A 22,318-nucleotide genomic window follows, 5' to 3' on the forward strand; every position below is an offset into this window, starting at 1 on the left:
CAATATAGATCATTGTACCTTATTTTGAAAAAAAAAAATGTCTAAATGTTCTCATGTTTGTGTAGCCTTTGTCTACTTTTACTTCAAATTTCTCAGATTGTTTTTATGATTTCTTTGTTTTTAACCTTAAATTTCAGATCTTACGGAGAAACTACATCATGTCAAAACTAGAGAGAAAACTTCAAGTAAAAGAAAAGTCAAGAAAAGTTTCACCTGTACTCAGTGTGGAAAGAGTTTCACATACAATCAGAGTTTAAAGATTCACATGAGGATCCACACTGGAGAGAAACCTTACACATGTGATCAGTGCGGGAAGAGTTTTGCAGAAAAAGGAGTCCTTAAGATGCACATGAGCATCCACACTGGAGCGAAACCGTATGAATGTGATCAATGCGGAAAAACATTTTCACGTGCTTCGTACCTGAAGCGGCACCTAAAAGTACATACGCTGGGGAAACCACATTCATGTGCTTTGTGTGGAAAAAGTTTTTCACATCTGCAGAATTTAAGAGTTCATCAGAAAATACACACTGGTGTGAGAGATCACATGTGCTTTGAGTGCAAGAAGACTTTTATTACAGCTTCAGATTTGAAACAGCACCAGAGGATCCACACTGGAGAGAAACCTTACAAGTGTTCACACTGTGACAAGAGATTCAGTCAGTCAGCACCCCTTAAATCACATGAGAGGATCCACACTGGAGAGAAACCTTACAAGTGTTCACACTGTGACAAGAGATTCAGTCAGTCAGCACCCCTGAAATCACATGAGAGGATTCACACTGGAGAGAAACCTTACAAGTGTTCACACTGTGACAAGATATTCAGTCGGTTAGGATCTCTGGAAACACATGAGAGGATCCACACTGGAGAGAAACCTTACAAGTGTTCACACTGTGACAAGAGATTCAGTCGGTTAGGATCTCTGGAAACACATGAGAGGATTCACACTGGAGAGAAACCTTACAAGTGTTCACACTGCGACAAGAGATTCAGTCAGTCAGGATCCCTGAAATCACATGAGAGGATCCACACTGGAGAGAAACCTTACAAGTGTTCACACTGTGACAAGATATTCACTCGGTTAGGATCTCTGGAAACACATGAGAGGATTCACACTGGAGAGAAACCTTACAAGTGTTCACACTGCGACAAGAGATTCAGTCAGTCAGGATCCCTGAAATCACATGAGAGGATTCACACTGGAGAGAAAGCGTATCACTGCACTGTATGTGGGAAGATTTTCAGTCAATCATCTTCTCTAAAGAGACATAAAACAAGCAATCACTGTAAGTAGTTATCTGCAGGTCCACTGCATTCAAGTGCTACACCTCATCTCCTCATAATAATTTGTCAAGAAACATCATCTAAATTATTCACAGTGAATAAAGATCATCTTCAAGACCATCTGTGAGATTCAGATCAACTCAAAGATAGAGCTTGTCCACTAAGTACAATATTGAAAGTTTTATTCTTGTATACAACTTTGATCATGATATAAATTATATTATTATGCATATCATTATGTTTAAAATGTTTTTCTAATGCATCTTTGTAGAAAGTTTTTACAGGTTCAAAATGTTCTTATTTACTAAGCTGAAAAGAGGCGGACTTTTTTTTTTTAATAGCAAGATATTCTTCCATTTTACAAAATGCAGATGTAATAAATACTGTCTTGTAGGTTTGCATCTCATGCTTTTTCTTTTTTTTCTCTCTTGAGATTTTTTGTTTTCTTGTTAGTCATTATTCTTGTTAGTCATTAAAGTGAGAGATGTCTAGTTCATTTCCACTTTATTTGCTTCAATTATTAAACTTTTACTGTCTGCTGATTTTTCCTGCAGCAAGAATGAATAATTTTATGATTATGATTGCTTTTGTGGTTTCCATAATTACATTTCTCTATAAAGCTTTTAAATGCCCAATAAACTATATTTCACTGTATATCTTACTCTATTTCTATCTACATCTACAGAGTTTTGCAGTTTTAAACAGAGTTTGGCGTGTTTTTGATCATCTACAGTTGGTTTTGCCTTGCAGTGATTATGCCATCATTTGCTCAGTGTTAAAACAGTGTGAACAGTTCACGCTTATTTACGTTATTGTAAACACAGTTTGTTTAATCATTATTTGTATGGATCTTCATATTTTCTGATTCTAGTTCAAATTGAATTACAATTAAAACGTCATTCAGAAAGTAGAGCTGAAATATTGATTGAGATCTTTAAAACAGATTCAGATAGTGGGAATTACTGTAGCTTTCTGTTGGGTACCAGCGCATGTAGGATTGAAAGGAAATGAGTTGGCAGACAAATATGCATAAGATGCAACAAAGAGAACAGTTCCTCAAAACTTGCCTTTACCCTGTCATACAAAGGCAAGGCAATGCAAGTTTATTTATATAGCACATTTTGTACACAATGGTAATTCAAAGTGCTTTCATAAAAGAAAGTAAAATAATCATGAAGAAAAATAATAACAAAAATAAAACAAGCAATTTTAAAAACTTTTAAAATGATTAAAACATTTACTTAATTAAAATGAATTTAAAAAAAGTTAGAAAATTATTTACGTAAAAAGAAATCAGTGAAAATATAGTGCAATCAGTTCGGACATTGCACTGTGCTCATTCAATAAATGCACAGCTAAACAGATGAGTTTTTAGTCTAGATTTAAATGTGACCAGTGTTTTAGCACATCTGATCTCTTCTGGAAACTGAAGTAGAGCGCAGTCTCGAGGGTGAGTGAGGCAGGTCTATTGATTGGAGATGTGCTACACCTGCGACCCACCACCGGTCTCGAGTCCCACGTAGGAGATGGAAGGATATAAAACTGGAGCGACGACCGTGAAGGACGAGAGAGGACCAGGCCTGGGCTTTTAGTTATGTTTTGCTTTTTATTTATGCGCATCAGTCATCCGTGAGGGGCTGATGCGCTGTTTTGGGTTTATTTTGAATTATTAAAATGTTATTTGATTGTGTGCCGGTTCCCGCCCCCTTCTTCCCGATGATTATGGAGTTTTAATATTATTACAGATAGTATGCTAATTTAGTTACTGCTTTGACTTGACTAATGAAACTAAGGTCTGTCTCCAGAATCACACCAAGATTCCTGACTTGATTTATAGTTGTTTGACCCCTAGAGTCAAGGTATGCACTTGTTTTTTCCTTGTTTAACTGAAGAAAGTTCTGGCACATCCAACTATTAATTTCAATGCGTTGGCAGAGGGAGTCAATGGGGCTGTTGTCATTTGGAGATAAGGCTAGGTAAATCTGGATATCATCAGCATAGGTGTGATAGACAATTTGGTTCTTTCTCATTATTTGACTTAGTGGAAGCATATACAGGCTAAACAAAAGCGGTGTGAGCATTGAGCCTTGTGGGACTCCGCATGTCATGGATGTCCACTTAAGACTTATCAGAATCAGAATGAGCTTTATTGCCAGGTATGTTTACACATAAGAGGAATTTGTTTTCGTGATAGAAGCTCCGCAGTACAGAATGACAGCGGCAGAACATAAACACATAATAATAATAATAATAATAATAATAATAATAATAATAATAATAATAATAATAAATACAAATAAGTAGGTAAGGAATGACTATATACAAATTGACAATTGTAGGCAGTTATAACACAAAAAGCAGTTATGTATGTACAGGTATATTATGTGCAAAATTTAAGTGTACAGTAAGTATGTATATCTAAACAAGTATAAATAAGTGTATGTGTATATAAATATAAAATGTAGTGTGTTCCACAGTTATTATCAAGTGTTTATTAGTTGGATTGCCTGAGGGAAGAAACTGTACCTGTGTCTGGTCGTTCTGGTGCTCTGTGCATACAGTTCTTGAATAGAAGGGCGGGTTGTACCGATGATTAGCTCAGCAGTCCGGACTACCCTCTGTAGTCTTTTGATGTCTGATTTTGTTGCTGAACCAAACCAGACAGTTATTGAAGTACACAGTACAGACTCAATGACGGCCGAGTAGAACTGTTTTAGCAGCTCCTGTGGCAGGTTAAACTTCCTCAGCTGGCGAAGGAAATACAACCTTTGCTGGGCCTTTTTAACAATGGAGTCAATGTGATTGTCCCACTTCAGGTCCTGAGAGATGGTGGTTCCCAGGAATCTAAATGACTCCACTGCAGTCACAGTGCTGTTCATGATGGTGAGTGGGGAAAGTGCAGGTGGGTTTCTCCTAAAGTCCACAATCATCTCCACTGCTTTGAGCTGTGTTCAGCTCCAGGTTGTTAAGACTGCACCAAACAGCCAGCTGCTCAACCTCTTGTCTGTAAGCAGGCTCATTACCGTCCTGGATGAGGCAGATGACTGTGGTGTCGTCTGCAAACTTCAGGAGCTTGACAGAGGGGTCTTTAGAGGTGCAGTCGTTGGTGTACAGGGAGAAAAGCAGAGGGGACAGAACACATCCCTGAGGGGCACCAGTGTTGGTGGAGCAGTTGTTTGATGTGAATATCCCCAGTCTCACTAACTGTTGCCTATCCGTCAGAAAGCTGGTGATCCACTGACAGATAGAGCTAGGAACAGAGAGCTGGGTCAGTTTGGTCTGGAGGGTTGTTGGGATGATGGTGTTGAATGCCGAACTAAAGTCCACAAATAGGATCCTCACATAAGTCCCTGTTTTGTCCAGATGTTGCAGGATGAAGTGCAATCCCATGTTGATAGCATCATCCACGGACCTGTTTGTTCGGAAGGCACTTCACACAACTCCAGGGATCTGTTGAAGATCTGTGAAAACATGGGGGCCAGCTGGTCAGCACATATTTTCAGACAGGCTGGTGTAACACCATCTGGGCCTGGTGCTTTTCTTCTTTTGTTCTTCTTGAAGACCTGGCGCACATCATCTTCACAGATTTGAAGAGCATGAGGTGTGGAGGGTGGGATTGCAGGATGTGTTAATGGTTGTGTAGGGAGATGGTCAGAATGGGTGTTGGGAGTTTCAAATCTGCAATAAAACTCATTCAGGTCGTTAGCAAGTCGTTGATTAGCCTCAGTGCAAGGGGATGGTGTCTTGTAGTTCGTGATGGCTCTTAGACCTCTCCACACTGAAGTTGAGTCGTTGGAAGTAAACTGGTCTTCTAACTTTTTAGCGTAGGTCTTTTTAGCCGCTTTGATCTCTTTGTTCAGTGTGTTCCTGGCCTGATTGTACAAGACCCTGTCCCCATTTCTGTAGGCATCCTCTTTGGCCTGACGAAGATGTCTGAGTTTTACTGTAAACCATGGCTTATCATTGTTGAATGTTAAATAAGTCCTGGTAGGAATGCATATATCCTCACAGAAACTAATATAGGATGTTACAGTCTCTGTGAGTTCGTCAAGATCGGTGGTAGCAGCTTCAAAAACACTCCAATCAGTGAGGTCAAAACAAGATTGTAAATCCTGCTCTGTTTCGCTGGTCCATCTCTTCACAGTCCTTACTTACTGTGCAGTGTTTATGGGCGATCAGCATATATTCGTACTCAAACAATTAGTTTCTACCAGCAAACACTCAGAATAAAGTGAGATGATTGAATGGCTTGTTTAATGAGTGATTATCAACATTATCAGCTGATGAAAATCCTCTTTATTTCATGATAATAGATCCTGTTTTCAGCTCATTCATTATACTGATGACTTCAGGTCTGTTAATTGCCACATTAAGCTAATCTTCCTGCTGTTAACAGACTTAAGCAAACAAGACGATCAGCTATTGTGACATTATAGATATCGTTACAACATTTATTTTATAAATCTGTAATGAACCATGCTTTACACACAAAACTAAAACACAATAAATAAATACAAGTTGTTAAGTTAAACTTTATTAAGTTAAAATAAATGTGTACATTTGATTTTCTAAGTTTGTTTATTTAAAACTTACATTGTATATATCTGGTATCATTTAAAGGCTGAAATCCAAAGTTTTACTATATTTTGTTAACTATATGATAATGTGAAGTAAGATGAAATGTTGAATAAAATGTGGATTAAAAAATAAAAAGAGAATTTGTTGATTATTATTAATGTATTAATTTACCACACCTTCAGTGAAGCTCCTCCCACAACAAGCACATCTTAAGTGAAGCTCCTCCCACAACAATCACACCTTCAGTGAAGCTCCTCCCACAACAATCACACCATCAGTGAAGCTCCTCCCACTGCAGTTCATCAATAAATGCTGGAATGCTAATGCTATTCCCATCAGTCTACAAGGGAAGATGAGCATCAAAGCATCAGGAAGAAGAGAAATCTGCAGAGACAGAGTTTATTGAAGAACAGAGAGAACATGAGAGATCTAGAACCCTGCAGAATGAACCACACTGAAGAACAAACAGGTTGGTTTATATTTTTTACCATTCATCAGTGAGGCTAAAGAACCATAATGTTTATCAGCAGTTCAACCTGTAGTAGATCAACACAGTTAAATAATCTAATAAAGAATAAAGGGGAAACATGATTAATGCTGGAAACAGAACAGGTTCTGAAACTGGGGTGTCTTTAATTTTACAATTTTGATCAAATGGTCAGTTCATAGTTTTTGTAAACTTTTAATCAGAATTTGGGACATGCCTAAAATACATTTTTACAACTCTGGCACAGATTTTCTTTATTTGTGATCCATCTGAAAGCTGAATAAATACTGTATGCTTTTTTTAAGCACTGCTTTATGGTTTGTTATGATTGTGCCATATTTGATCGAGATACAAATGTATGCAAATTTGGAATCTCCATGGTCACATTTGTTTTTTTAACCAATATACCTAATAAACATTAAACTTAACAGGGTTGATAAATACAGTCAATACGACAATAGATTAATATAATTTTCCCATCATGCTCTAGAAAGAGTGTAAATGATGTCACTTCCTGGGCACAGCTACTTATTCTGACAGATAAAAACTTGACTTTAAAATTAATAAATTAGTCAACTGAATATCCATCTTAGAAACTGTAGCCCTATTGTGTAGTCTATTAATGTTGTTATTATTATGTTAGATAATTGTGGAGTTGATCAAACATTGGTTAATTCTCATTACAGAAACATTGGATTTGTGCCTTTAATGTTAAAGTAATTCTTTAAAGATGACCATACCCGTTTCATGGAAAGAGATTTATGAAAATACATAAAATTATCTGTGTAGCCCTTGTCTACTTCACATTTCTCAGATTTTTCTTATGATTAATTTATTGCAACTTTTTTACTTTTATTTCAGCCCTGCTGGAGGAGAGTGAAGAGCAGAAATATCATGATGTCAAAAGTAGAGAAAAAACTTGCTCACAGACTGAATCAGATTCTTTACTGAAAAGTACAGACAAGAAAAGTTTAATCTGCACTCAGTGTGGAAAGAGTTTGATGAGCAAACAGAGTCTTGTGTTTCACACGAGGATCCACACCGGAGAGAAACCATACACATGTGATCAGTGCGGGAAGAGTTTCACATACAAACGGACTATAAGTGTTCACATGAGGATCCACACTGGAGAGAAACCATACACGTGTGATCAGTGCGGGAAGAGTTTCACATACAAACGGACTATCATTGATCACATGAGGATCCACACTGGAGAGAAACCGTTCACATGTGATCAGTGTGGAAAGAGATTCGCATGCAAACGGACTATAAGTGTTCACATGAGGATCCACACTGGAGAGAAACCATACAGATGTGATCAGTGCGGGAAGAGTTTCACATACAAACGGACTATCATTGATCACATGAGGATCCACACTGGAGAGAAACCGTTCACATGTGATCAGTGTGGAAAGAGATTCGCATGCAAACGGACTATAAGTGTTCACATGAGGATCCACACTAGAGAGAAACCGTTCACATGCGAACAGTGCGGGAAGAGTTTCACTCAATCATCAAGCCTTAAGAACCACATGAGCATCCACACTGGAGAGAAACTGCATGAATGTGGGCAATGCGGAAAAACATATGCAAGGGCTTCAAGCCTGAAGGAGCACATGATAGCTCATTCAAAGGAAAAACCACATTCATGTTCTTTATGTGGAAAGAGTTTTTCACAACTGCAGCATTTAAAGGTTCATCAGAAGAGACACACTGGTGTGAGAGAATATATGTGTTTTGAGTGTGAGAAGACTTTTATTACGGATACAGAACTGAAGCAGCACCAGAGGATCCACACTGGAGAGAAACCTTACAAGTGTTCAAACTGCGAAAAGAGATTCATTCGGTTAGGACATCTGAAATCACATGAGAAGATCCACACTGGAGAGAAACCTTACATATGTTCACATTGCGACAAGACATTCAGCCGGTCAGATACCCTGAAAAGACATGAGAGGACTCACACTGTAGAAAAAACATATCCCATGCATGTGGGAAGAGTTTCAGTCATTCATCAGCGTTATTGAATCATACAAACAACAATCACAGTAAGTTCATTTCACGTTTCTTTGTATAGCAATTTTCACAATACAAATCATTGAAAAGCATTAGTAAATAATAGTTATAATCACATGGAAGAAACAGTGAAGCAGTTCATGCTTTCATGCAATTGTAAAATATGTTACATAGTTTTACAGGGTCATTTCTAAATAGTTTTTATCTGTAAGAGCCAAAGAAGTAAACCAATAAAGAAAGAGCAATGAAGAGTTTTAGCATCAAGCGACATAACAATTTATGACATAATTAGTACACTTTTACTCAAAACTCACTTTAAAAACACCATTGAGTGTTTGTAGTAACCGCCTTTGCAATCTCATGTGGAATTTGGTTGTTTACTGTTGTTGAAATATCCTATTTATAGCCTTTCATATCACTGTTCAATTTAGCATTTCAGATGTAGGCTACACCATGCATTGCTAATGTGTTTTTTTTTTCTGAATGGCTAATGCAACCTTTTCACATCACAGTCTGAACAAAATGAAGCATTGCTTGGTAATTGGTCAACAAAGTATTGATAGTTGTATAAATATTGTCATAATAACAGTTGTCTGTTATTATCTATCCAATAAATCCATTTCTATCAAAGTTATGACATTGTCAAGATGAATTTGTTCTGACACAGTTTAACTCTGAGTTCTTGTTATATTTCATTACCATTTTCTAAACTATACCAAATAAACTGTGATTAATGTGAGAAATGTTGAAGGTGTCTGCATACATTTTGTTTTGACTGTATATTTTATTTTACAATGAAGACTATGCAGTACTACTTTACATTTAAATTTTCAGTTTCTGTACCTGGACACACAAACTTGAAAAAAAAAAAACGTTAAAAAAATGTGTAAATAGCACAAATAAATAGAACGAACATAGGCAACAATTTCAAACATGGCTTACTGGTACAACCTGCACTGGATTTAAACATGTACCTAGATGGCGCCAATAAAGGGTTCATCTTGAGAACCGCAATTAGAAGAAGAAGAAACACAGAAGCGTCATCTTTTCTTCTGCCCTGAATCTGACGCGACCCAGAGCAGTGGCGTTGAAGCGTTGCCAGTGGTGGAAACGCACTGTAAACAGCGCTGTGAGATCCAGTGTGAAGCGCGAATAGAGCGATCAACACAAATTACTCGGCCATTTAAACTAGTTTACAGCCAAACAGGAGAAACACTGTGTGTGCAACGAGACAGTCAGAAGGCTTTTCAATCTACACATCAATCATCATTTACCATGGATTTACTGTAGTAATACTCACTGCACCAGGGTATTGTGGCAGAAAATGTGGGATTATTCACGTTGAATTATAGTAAGGTATGTTGTAGTATGTACTTGTGATTAAACTATAGCATGTGTGCATGTAGCTATGCTGAATGTTTTTAGGCTACTGTTTTTCATGCAAAAAGGCTACTTAAAAACCATGTAGTTATATTTTTTACCATGGTGCTATATGTGCGGTTTTAACTGGATTTATCATGACTTAAATGTATGCTACTATGGAGTCCAATGCTAAATTTAATAATAATAATAAAAAAAAAAAATATATATATATATATATATATATAATTGGTCAGAATCGTATAAATTAAATATAAAGTATAAAGTTGCTGTAATTTTTAGATGTTACTGATTTTGATAATGAACAAATTTACCTCCTAACTCAAGATACTGTCAAATGTGCATTTATAAGAGACAAAAAAGTGAGATAGGAACATTATTAATATTGATATTTAAAGTCCCCATGAAATATTTTTTTTTTTAGCTTTTACTATTAATATGTTAGCCTTAAGGTTATGAAAAAGCTGTGTCCAATGACAAAATTCACATTCAGGAGATACTAAGCATTCAAAACTTACAGTCTCTCAGTACTGCTAAAATGGATCACGGATTGTCATGACATCACATCGCACTTCATTTTCTCATCTAATCTTCTGTCCAATCAAATGCTCTCTATAATCCCTTTCATTTTAAATACATGCTGAAGCTGCGGCTGTAATCAGTCAGATGTACAGAATTAGAATTTTCTGTATGGTGATGGGCAAGAAGTGCACTATATAGGGGACAGGGAATTTATCAAATAGTGTAAATATGCTTTCCATTGGGGAAAAAGAAGTCTGGTTTTGCACTCGCACTGTGTCACGCTAACCACAGCACCACACACTCTATGCTCCAGTTCAGAGGCACGATCCCATGTGCGCTTCGGCCCTATTTGAATTCTACTCAGAATGCTATATTTTATAGCAATATGGATGTGATTAGGGATGGGTCGAAACCCGGTATTAAAATGGCCCGGGGCTAAATTATGAAAGACCATAGTATCAGTAAGATCTGATGGTACCGGTTCTGCTTTCGGTTAGGGGTGGTTAATCTGTCTGATTTCCCGATTCGATTCGATTACGATTATTGAAGTCCCGATTCGATTACAATCGATTTTCGATTATTAACGATTCTCGATTAGCGATTATTGATTTTCCGTTTCACAACAGTAAGTAGTAAACAAACTGTGTAAATCATTACTAATAAATGGTAGAAACAAACCGAATGCATGTAGCGGTTGGGATTTTCAGTTTACTACATGCAGCAGGCACTCTGATTCCATGTATGGGGCACATTTATATTATTCATATGACACACAAACACAAGTAGACAAAACCTGTTTAGTTCAAAATCTATGCCCCGTGTCACATCGCCTCTGCTTCTGCTACGAGCAGCGCGGCCAGATCTGCCTCGCGGCACGCGCCGAGTGTGCACAGCTCGGACTACTGTCAGTGTCATTGCTACTCTCCACCTTGCCTCCTAACTGTACTATGAATACTTCGACCTCGTCTAATATACCCAGAGGCATTAGACAAAGTCTCCACTACAATACTGTCACCGCGATTGCGGAGTGGTGCGGTCAGAAGACAAATATACATGTCTAGCGCGGAAAAAATCTCCCGCCTCGTCCCCGCAACAATAACACGCCTGCTAATTTCGCAATGAACACTCCGACCCCTGCAAACATTGTTCACACTTCTGACATTTGGCAAAGGATTCACCGTTTGTGCTTGGTGTAGGGCTATACTTTCACTTTCAGTATCCCCGTCATCTTCTGAATGCAGATTCCCCTTCAGAATCAGTGTCCGCGAATAGAAGTCCCAACACTTCATTGCGGGTTTATTGAAGCTTTATTGATGCCATTAGATAATAATAATAATAATAATAATAATAATAATGATAATAATAATAATAATCTAATGCCAATACTCGCTGACGTTGACAACATTGGTCAGATAAAATGGCTCACTCTCACACTAGCTCCGCTTTTTTTCGCACTGATTCAATGCGCTCTCGAAGATTTTGTTAAGGAGCATGACCTTTTTTTGAGTCAGAGATTAAGTATTACATGTCTGCAATCTGGTGCAGGGGAGGTCGCGTGAAATTTGACACCCTATTTGACAAAATCGGCCGTTTTATTCAGTGCCGTAACTCGACCCTGGCACCAAGAGGGCTAGAGCTCCTGCCATGAAAACCAAAATGAATCCACTCGCTTGCTTTGAGCCCAGATGGAGCTGGGTGGATCGGTTGGTTGCTCGTTCCTGTTTTTTCCATTTTACACACCTGCTCTGGCTGCTTGCTAACTGGAACTGGGCGCGTTCGTGACGTTCAACTCCCGGTATAAATTGTTCACAAAATAAAATAATGCAAAAAAAAAAAAAAAATCGATTTTGGGAAATTTAATAATCGATTCATACTCGTCCATAACATAATCGCGATTAATCAATAATCGATTTTTTTCACCACCCCTACTTTCGGTACTGGAGGGGAAAAAATTGATGTACTATTTATTTTTCCTTAATAATGTTATCGTGCACATTTTATCTCACCAAACATTTCTATTGTGCGATCATATTAAGACGTTTGTCTGTGAGATCTGTGAGAGACCTCATGCGCGCCACGGAGACTGTCTGTCAGACACACACACACCACAACGAGCGCGGCTCACACAAAGACATAACAATATGAAAACTCCCGCTTAATAATAAAGAGTGACGATGGCGAAGAGATTTGCTTAAAAATGTTATCGCTAAGTTAATAAGCGGAAAAAAAAAAGTTTTCTTCGTAATCTTTCATCAAAATCTGAACATTTACTTGTGCTCTGAAATGGCATTCCTTTTCTGAGGACGTCATTTTGACGGCTTGGGTGGAATATCCTCAAGCACACCCCTCCAACAATTTGATTGCTATGAGTTATAGAGGAGGAGCGCAAACATAAAACCTTGCCCTCTATTCAATATTCAGTTTCAGCTGGAAATAGGTCACTACACTGAAGGTTCGCAGGGTTCACACAGACTTACAAACAGCTTCCCTGCTGTCCACTGGGTAACTTCTTAGATGAGTTGAATGTGCTAATCTCAAATTTCCCTGAGGACGGTACTGCTTGGGAACTTCAACATCCACCTAGATAAAAACCACAGGCTGCTGACTTCAACTCTCTGAATGCCTCACAAATTCAACTCACAAATCAGGTAACCAATTGGACCTTATGCTACACACGCTACTGGTCAACTGACAACACTTTAGTTATGCTGTTGCAAACCTCAAACCAAGCCTCATCTCTTCTTACCTCACACTGACACCGGCCACAACACACACTCTTTTGCTGGTCTCCTTTCAGCTTAACCTTTGCTCGCTCTCTCCCACTTATCTTATCCCCTATGGTTTAATGCTCACTTCCTCCATCCTCTCAGTTTTCAGCACTGGACACAAACACTGCTGCTGACATTCTTTGCTTCAATCTTAGACAGATTTGACCCGTTTTATACAGACCCAGCACACACCACCTACTCTGCCCCCTGGCTGTCTAATGTTCTCCGGGAACACTGCTCTAGACTCAGGCCTTAGTAGATCTTAGTGTATAGCATTCACTCCTCTCCTCCTTCTCTTCAAGTGTCTCCATCGCTAAAGCAACATACTACCTCAACAAAATTAACAACTGTTCTTAGTCTTGAATGCTTTTCAAAACCTTTTCTTCTCTTGTTTATCCTCCTCCACCCCCTCTTTCCTCAACTCCTACAGCTGATGACTTTGCAATATTCTTATTAATTAAAACAAGAAACCATCAGCGACCAGTTCTCCACACCACAGAAAGACAAATCCCCAGAACCATAAATACTCATTCTCTCTCCTCCATCCCTCCAATCTCAGAGGCAGACATTTCTAAACTAATCCTTTCCAGTCATGCTACTACCTGTATGCTTGATCCTATCCCCACTCACCACCTTCAGGCCATTTCTTCATTTCTTCTTCTCCTGCGCTCACTCTGATACATTTCCTACAGGTTTCAAGCAGGCTAGGGTAACCCCACTGCTTAAAAAACCCTCTCTAAATAGAGAAAACTACAGACCCTTCGTCCATTCATTACAAAGACACTTGAATGACACTCAAGTTGTTCCACCAAGTCTCTATGTTTCTTGCACAGAACAATATCATGGACATTCTGGCTTCAAAAGTGGCCACTATACTGAGACTGCACTGCTCTCGATTACTGAAGACCTGAGACTGGCAAGAGCAGATTCCAAAGCCTTAGTAATCATCTTGCTGGATCTGTCTGCTGCTTTTGACACAGTTAATCACCAGATCCTCGTCTACCCCCATGAAGAGGAGTGTCTCAGGAGCCACACTCAAGTGGTTCAAGTCTTACCACTCTGGTAGGTCCTTCAGGGTGTCTTGCAGTGGTGAGGTTTCAAAATCACTACTTTTTGCAACTGGGGTTCCCCAAGGCTTAGTGTTTGGACCATTTATTTTCTCTATCTAGATGTCGTCTTTAGTATTCTTCATTCAGAAGCATGTTTTTTGTATCATTGCTTTGCTGATGACTCTCAACTCCTCATCGCAACCAGATAATACAGCAATAGCTGTTCGCATTGCAGCTTCTCTGACAAGACATTTCTGGCTGGATGAATTATCATCACCTTCAACTCAACCTTGCTAAGACAGAACTGTTTGTGGTCTCAGCCAACCCACCACTTCATCAAAACTGCTCTTTACAGAGGTTCGTCAGCCATAACTCTTTCCAGGACAAAAAGAAACCTTGGAGTTGTCATGGATGGTCAGTTTAAGGCTGCCATAGAATGCATTGGTTCAGTATTTAAAATTGTTCTCTGATGTCCCCTGAGTGTGTATGTGAAGTTGTATCTCAAAATACCCCACATATAATTTTTTCAACTTGTTGAAATGGCAACTATTAGGTTATGAGCCAAAACGCACTGTTTTTGTGATTGTCCCCTTTAAATGAAAATGAGGTGGTGCTCCCACCTACCTTTTCAGAAGAGTGCGGAGCTTAAAGAACTCTATGCTTGTGGGCATACCACCGCTGTAACAGTTTAACTGGTGGTGACCTACATTCCTATTTACTACATTCCTATTCACGATAGTTTTGGTAGCACATGAAGGCAGCATTAGTGAAAATAGGCAGAAACAATGGTAGCTTTAGTAAAATTAACATTAACATTTAGTAACACAGAGAACCAAGAAGCTCTTTTGGAAAACAAAATATGACATGTGATGGTTGCTTTGTCTGGAGTTTGGATGTTTGCACACAAAGTGTTGATATTGAGCCCTCTTTCAGAAGCAATCTTTGCATGACTCCAGCACTGAACAAGTCCTTGTTTGGGAGGAAATCTGGTGTAAAATGTTAGCACAAACGTATATAGACTCTTATATTCGTTGATGCATCCCAAAACACAACACTTTTAATGGCTCTAACAATTAACCCTAACAATTCACAATTTTTACAATAGTGCTCTCAATATAAAATTAGCCTATATGACAGTAGTTATTAAAGATAACGTTTTTTCGTGTTTTTTTTAAGCTTTGTGTTTACAGTGTGCAATATAACGTGTTCATGTTTTGCGTGTAAAAAAAAACAGTATTTTTCACTCAATTCACCTATCAGTATACCACTATTTTCACTGTCGTAAAAACGGGCTGATGACTTCCTTGTTCTATAAAGCCACTCCTTCAGAAATACGTAACAAGATCTGATTGTACCAGCGGTTCCTGTGTTGTGATTTGACAGCAGCTGAGCGCATGCTGCCCTCCTGGAAATGCGATTGGGCTACTTTTAGTTTTGAGAAGCAAGTGGGCAGGATTTGTTTTGAAAACCTGGCAATCCTGATCTGAACGCACATGCTAGAGATGTACTTCTAATCACAGTACGCCTTTACTGATGAGATGCCCATGAAAATCACATTTCGAGTTTTTGAACAGCCCTACCATCTAGTTAACAAAGCTAAACAGCTTTGCCCTTTGTGTAATAAGTTAGAGAAACTGTTAAACACACCAACTGAAATAATAAAATACACTTACCGGTTGTGGTCCATAAACAACGCCTTCTCCAGACAAAGAGGGAACTGCTCCATCTTTCAGGAACAATCTTTGTGCGAATCTGGCATTAAACGGATTGAGATTGAGGAAGCTGTTCTCAGCAAAATGTGCTGCACATAGTTTTACATGTGGATTATAATTTTCGGGAACCGAGTTAAACATAAATTGTAACCATTGATCTCCAAGTACAGCATCCCTGGGAAGCCCAAACAAAGGTGATTGGACTCCGAGATGAAAATAACAGCGTTTTGACAAAATGGCGACGAACACACTCTTCAAATGCAACTTTTCCTCCTACTCCTAATTGTATACGCGCCGTTATTTATACAACATAACGTTAATATTAGGACTTATAGGATAGAAACACAGCAGCTAAACTTTCACAGCGTTTTATTATAATGGTGTTCTCATTATAATGGTATGGGTGTGACAGTCCAGTCATAGTTATTAATATTCTGCATTGTAGTTTGACCAGTGCTGTGCACTGAAGAAATATCACTGTAGTACTACAATGATGCACTTGACTCAAAACCAAATGCATCTTATATCAGGTAAATAATATATCCAGTAACTGATTTATCTTTAATTTTGGCAGATCTGCTCCTCCCTCAGTGAAGCTCCTCCCACAACCGTCACACCTTCAGTGAAGCTCCTCCCACTATAGTTCATCAATAAATGCTGGAATATTCCAATCAGTCTACAAATGGAGACGAGCATCAAAGCATCAGGAAGAAGTGAAATCTGCAGAGACAGAGTTTATTGAAGAACAGAGAGAACATGAGAGATCTAGAACCCTGCAGAATGAACCACACTGAAGAACAAACAGGTTGGTGTTTATTATTCATCCTTCATCAATGACACTGAAGAACAATTAAAGTTATCAGCAGTTCGTCAGATAGTAGAAAAACACAGTTAAACTTATACAAAATTCCCTTATATTATTTATATTGTAATTGTATAGTTTATTAATGTTATTATTATGTTAGATATTTGTGGATTTGATCAAACTTTGAATAGATCTCAGTACAGCAACATGGATTTATCCCTATTTTTTTAAGTAATAATCTGAAGATCACTGTACCTTGTTCACTGAAAGAGACTTATATATAAAAATATATAATAATTTTGTTTAGCCATTGTCTCCTTTTACTTCAGATTAGTTTTTTGTTTTTTTATTTATATTGTAACTTTTTTACTTTCATTTCAGCCCTGCTAGAGGAGAGTGAAGAGAAGAAATATTATGATGTCAAAAGTAGAGAAAAAACTTGCTTACAGATTGAAACAGTTTCTTTACTGAAAAGTACAGACAAGAAAAGTTTCATCTGCACTCAGTGTGGAAAGAGTTTGATAAGCAAACAGAGTCTCATGTTTCACACGAGGATCCACACCGGAGAGAAACCATACACATGTGATCAGTGCGGGAAGAGTTTCACCCAACCATCAACCCTTAAGGATCACATGAACATCCATACTGGAGAGAAACCGTTCACATGTGATCAATGTGGAAAGAGTTTCAAAAAACAAGGACATCTTAAGAGACACCTGGACATCCACACTGGAGAGAAACTGCACCCATGTGATCAATGTGGCAAGACATTTTTGAGGACTTCAGACCTGAAGTGTCACCTGAAAGTTCATACAAAGGAGAAACCACATTCATGTTCTTTATGTGGAAAGAGATTTTCACAACTGTATAATTTAAAAGTTCACCAGAAAATACATACTGGTGTGAAAGATCATAAGTGCTTTGTGTGTAAGAAGACTTTTATTACAACTGCAGAATTGAAGCAGCACCAGAGGATCCACACCGGAGAGAAACCTTACAAGTGTTCACAATGTGACAAGAGATTCAGTCAGACAGGACATCTGAAATCACATGAGAGGATTCACACCGGAGAGAAACCTTACAAGTGTTCACACTGTGACAAGAGATTCAGTCAGACAGCACATCTGAAATCACATGAGAGGATCCACACCGGAGAGAAACCGTATCACTGCACTGTATGTGGGAAGAGTTTCAGTGATTTATCTTCTCTACGCAGTCATAAAATAAACTATCACATTAAGTAATTTATCTCCAGGTCCAGTGCTTTTAAGTGCAAAATTGCATCTCTTCCATATTAATCTGTCATGAGAAACATAATTAAAATTTGTCACAGTACGTCAAGTTCATCTTCAAGACATGGAGATTTAAGATTTAGATCCACTCAGAGATGATGCATTTTACCCAAAGAACAATATGTAAAAGTTTTATTCTTGTACAGGTGCTGGTCATATATTTAGAATATCATAAAAAGTTTATTTCACTAAAAACTTGTATATTATATTCATTATTTACACACAGACTGATATATTTCAAATGCTTATTTCTTTTAATTTTGATGATTATGACTGACAACTAAGGAAAATCTCAAATTTAGTATCTCAGAAAATTAGAATATTGTGAAAAGATGCAATATTGAAGACGCCTGGTACCACACTCTAGCCCGCTTATTACCCTCAAAACTACTGCAAAGGCCTTTAAATGGTCTCTCAGTCTAGTTCTGTAGGCTACACAATCATGGGGAAGACTGCTCACTTGACATTTATCCAAAAGACGACCATTGACACCTTGCACAAGGAGGGCAAGACACAAAAGGTAATTGCAAATGAGACTGGCTGTTCAGAGAGCTCTGTGTCCAAGCCATAGCTGTCAACCCTCCCGTTTTTTCCAGGTTTGTCCCGCATTTTAGCTCTTTTCCCGCTGTCTTCCCGTTTTAGTATTTTCCCGTAAAATATCCCTTATTTTTACACTCTGTGTTAATTCAGAACACGCAACTATCTGTGTCTGTGAAGTGGCTTGCACTTGGGTTACTAGACCTCCATTAAAGCAGGTGGCAATATACAGTAGCTTAGGTTACCATCGAAGAAGAAGACAGTTGCAGCGGCGCCAGCAGGCGGGAGGAAGAGGGAAAAAGTAGTGGGAAGTGAACTTCGAGAGTAAAGTAGATGAGTGGATGTGCGATCAGGACGCCGAATGCCAAAATCACAGAATTAATGACCAACCAAAACCGAGGACATTATGCCAATATTTGAGTAAATGGGAGTCCACCTTCCACTACCTGCCAAGCAGCCATGTAGGTCCAAATTATGCCTTCTGCAAAATTTGTCATTGTCAGGAAAAACTACGTTTCGCAGCACAAAATTATTATTAATATTAAATTATTAGTAATATTACCTTGTTCATAAATAAATCACTTTTAACAAATCTATTGGTCTGTAATTCTTTAATAATATATCGTGTCGTTATAAACTCTTTAGACTGTTAATGATTAGTGCTTTTTTTTAAAGTTTGTGGATAACAATTGTGTAAATAAAAAAAAATCCCTTATTTTTGGGATGGATTCCGTGAAATCTCCTTTATTTTCAATGTTCAATGTTGACAGCTATGGTCCAAGCACATTAACAGAGAGACGAAGGGAAGGACAAGAATTTGTAGAAAAAAGTGTACAAGCAATAGAGATGACCGCACCTACAATTTTGTGTTGTTAATCAATAAAGTGAGAGATCGATCAACTTTTCATATGTGTATTAAACTTTTATTTTCCATTTTACGGTCAGTTGTTTGTTCTTGCAGCAAGAATTAATAATTTCATAATTTTATTTACACTTTTTTATTTACAATTTTATTAAAAGTCATGGAAATAGTATGATTGCTTTTAGGGCTTTACATCAACAACAACAACAACAACAAAAAACGCCCAATATTGCTACTCAAAACTTGCCCATTGCCCATTTATTTGTAAAAATCACATTCTGGTGGGTTAATTTTTATTATTGGATAAATATTACGTTATTGGCATCGAATAAATCCGCATGTATGAAAAACAAGCTAAAGGCCTTTTTTTTTCCTTTTTTCTGTCAAAATGCTCAGGCTTGCTTGTAAATCAATCAACTTTGATGAAAGGTTTTGATCCACTTCAAATGTTGACTATATTGGATACTTTACAAATGTTCTGTCCTTGTGACTGTAAGCAGGTTTTGGCACATTGCCAAAAAGGTACCGTTATTCTGACATCGCCCTCATTGCATCACCACCAGTTTCCTTCCTCATTCAGTCAGCACACGTTTGCTGCGTCTTCTGAGGTGAGTTCAGATGTTTTACTCATTAACACATTCTTAAAAAACACTTTACATTTTACTTTTTTTTTTTTATCAACATCAAGCTTATTTCTATATAGTTTTCTTAGGATAAAACACAATTTATGCACCTGTTCTGACATCTGCAGACTGATATTTAAACAGGAAAGGAACATTACAGGACACTAGGCATGTAAACAAGAACAATTTGTGTATTTCATTTTTAGAGTGGTAATATAAGCGTTATTGAATGTTGAACATCAATGTTTGATCTGTGTTACTCGTGCCAAGAACATCTAAATGCAGACATATTTTCTGTAAAGAAGCTTTGCAGCAAGGCACTTCTTTGCTTTGCTTCTTTTGTTGAGATACTCTGGCATGTGCATTAAAGAGAGATCTATCCCATTCTTTTTTAGTTATTCATGGATTAAGCTTGTTACTTTTTGATAATTTTTTTTCTTTCATTTTTTCTTTTCTGCTGATTTTACTTGGTTCAATAATAAATAATTTCCTAATTTCCATTATATCTAAAAATGGCATGTGATATTGTGATTTTTGGGCTTTCCGTGTTTTAACTTGCCTGATATAGCAAATTCTATTTCAACACACATCTGACTGAGATAAATAAGGAGTTTGTATGTCGCAGTAACAGTTTTGCCCATATTTTTTTTAGTTTGATGTATTGTTTTATTAATTTCTGTTGTAAACAGTATTTGGCACGTTTTTGATAATGACGTCATCACTCGTGTGTCCCTTTATGCATTTCCTGTAAAATTTATTTTAGCCGGTTTAAGCAACATTCTTAAAGGGTCATTTCTGAATGGTTTCATTAGGTTCCGTGACATTCTTGTGTTTTCTAAATAAAACCTTAAAATGAAAGGTTCTGTGATCGTCTGATTATTTTTCACATACAAAACCGTAAAATGTTAGCGGACTAAATATGTGCGTAAATGTAGTATTAAGAATTTGATTATAATGTGAACAAAGAAAATGTGTGTGTGTGTTGCTAATGTAGACAAGGCACAATGGTAGTTAAACAATTAGAAGTAATTTAGTACCATGAAGTACAGAGTCTTGTAAATCACGTGTAGGAGAAAAAGACAACACCTGCAAATGCGGTGGCCACAGAACAGCAGAATATGTGAGACACTTTATATTATGGATGGATGTGCTTTATTTCATTTCTTTTTGACTGATGCACTGCAACACCTGCTGACTGCCATTAAACAGCTTGGAAGATCAAAGAACATTTCTAATATAACTCTGATTAGATTAGTCTGAAATAAGGAAGTCATATACACCTAGGATGCCTTGAGGGTGAGTAATTAATGGGGTAATTGAAATGTTTGGGTAAACCTACCCTTTAAGACAGTAATATTAAAAGATCAAATTTGATAAAGTTTATAAATAAAATGTATTACATATGTGTATATATTTTTTTTTACTCCCATACCACCAGTGCTTTAAGTGGGCCGGTACGCACCGGTACTCAGTACCGCCACTTCCAAATATAGCTCTTGAGCGTCCCTCCAACATGGTCGTAGAGGATGTGTGAACCACGCTAACTCGGCTCTGTAAAAATACACATACAGTGAACAACACTTATGCTCTCGTGGCTTCAGACTCTGAGTACTAAAAGAACACGGCCAGAATCAGATGACTTGCTGGCTGACACCCCACCAAGCCTGAATAATATCGCTGCAGGTCAAACGCAAGCTAATGAAGTAATGCAGTAACTCTTTCTAAGTGTATTTTTTCAAAATCCTTTTGACCTTTTTATTTATGTTCAGTAGCTCTTTCTAGCTCAAGCAAATCCACAAACTAATAAAAGGATATATATACGCTATAATAGAGTACCGGCACCTCTTTTGGGCCACTGAAAGCACTGCATGCCACAAAATGTGACTTAACAGACTAAGATGATAAAGACCAAACTTAATCCTTATCATTTAACATAGCTATTTTTTTTTTTTAATGGAAGGAAGACATTTAACGTGCAATTTGAACACAATTTGCCTGTACATAATACTTTTTATAAACTACTAAATTCGGTCCTTTTAATACTTTAATACCTTTTTTTAAACGTCTGCTTGCCTGTATAGTCTGCATCAAAAATAAGATATATACTGAACTTGTCTTTATCATCTTAGGGCAAGTTGTACTAACAGCTTGTGCCAGCACAAACCATCTTTTGGTGTTAAAATAGTACTGTCAGGATTTACTAAAGATGCTGTCACAGTGTCTGGTGTGTGTTTCCCTGGGTGTCCACTAGTGGTCTCACTTCCCCATAGTCACCCCACTGCAGGCACATTTCCCACTGTGGCCACTGCACAATGTGGTCGCCAGCCCAGCGCCACTTCGTAAGGTGCCCCCAGCACAGCGCCACAGCACAAGGTGGCCGCCAGCCCAGCGCCACAGCAC

At 37.8% G+C, this 22,318-nt stretch overlaps 1 protein-coding gene and 1 long non-coding RNA gene across 6 annotated transcripts in view; one reads left to right on the forward strand and one right to left on the reverse strand.

Annotated features, from left to right (window-relative positions):
* LOC127987819 (uncharacterized) overlaps positions 1 to 22,318 on the reverse strand; it is a 107,692-nt gene that overhangs the window by 71,940 nt on the left and 13,434 nt on the right. The window contains exons 1-2 of one of the 2 annotated variants that reach the window (XR_008161438.1): positions 1,047 to 1,110; positions 627 to 794 (exon numbers count right to left, since the gene is read on the reverse strand). This is a non-coding gene — a long non-coding RNA (uncharacterized LOC127987819). Of the gene's footprint in view, positions 1 to 626; positions 795 to 1,046; positions 1,111 to 22,318 lie in introns of those variants that run through there. The other variant, XR_008161437.1, reaches the window with a different exon arrangement.
* LOC127987708 (zinc finger protein 271) overlaps positions 1 to 22,318 on the forward strand; it is a 392,063-nt gene that overhangs the window by 62,731 nt on the left and 307,014 nt on the right. The window contains exons 1-2 of one of the 4 annotated variants that reach the window (XM_052590092.1): positions 9,403 to 9,724; positions 16,374 to 16,604. The exons of 2 other annotated variants lie outside the window; for them this stretch is intronic. In XM_052590092.1, coding sequence (XP_052446052.1) covers positions 16,556 to 16,604 — 49 coding nt within the window. In that variant the 5' untranslated portion in view covers positions 9,403 to 9,724; positions 16,374 to 16,555. Of the gene's footprint in view, positions 1 to 137; positions 963 to 9,402; positions 9,725 to 16,373; positions 16,605 to 22,318 lie in introns of those variants that run through there. One more of the 4 variants, XR_008161340.1, reaches the window with a different exon arrangement.

Source organism: Carassius gibelio, chromosome B22 (genome assembly GCF_023724105.1).
Source record: "Carassius gibelio isolate Cgi1373 ecotype wild population from Czech Republic chromosome B22, carGib1.2-hapl.c, whole genome shotgun sequence".
NCBI lineage: Eukaryota > Metazoa > Chordata > Actinopteri > Cypriniformes > Cyprinidae > Carassius > Carassius gibelio.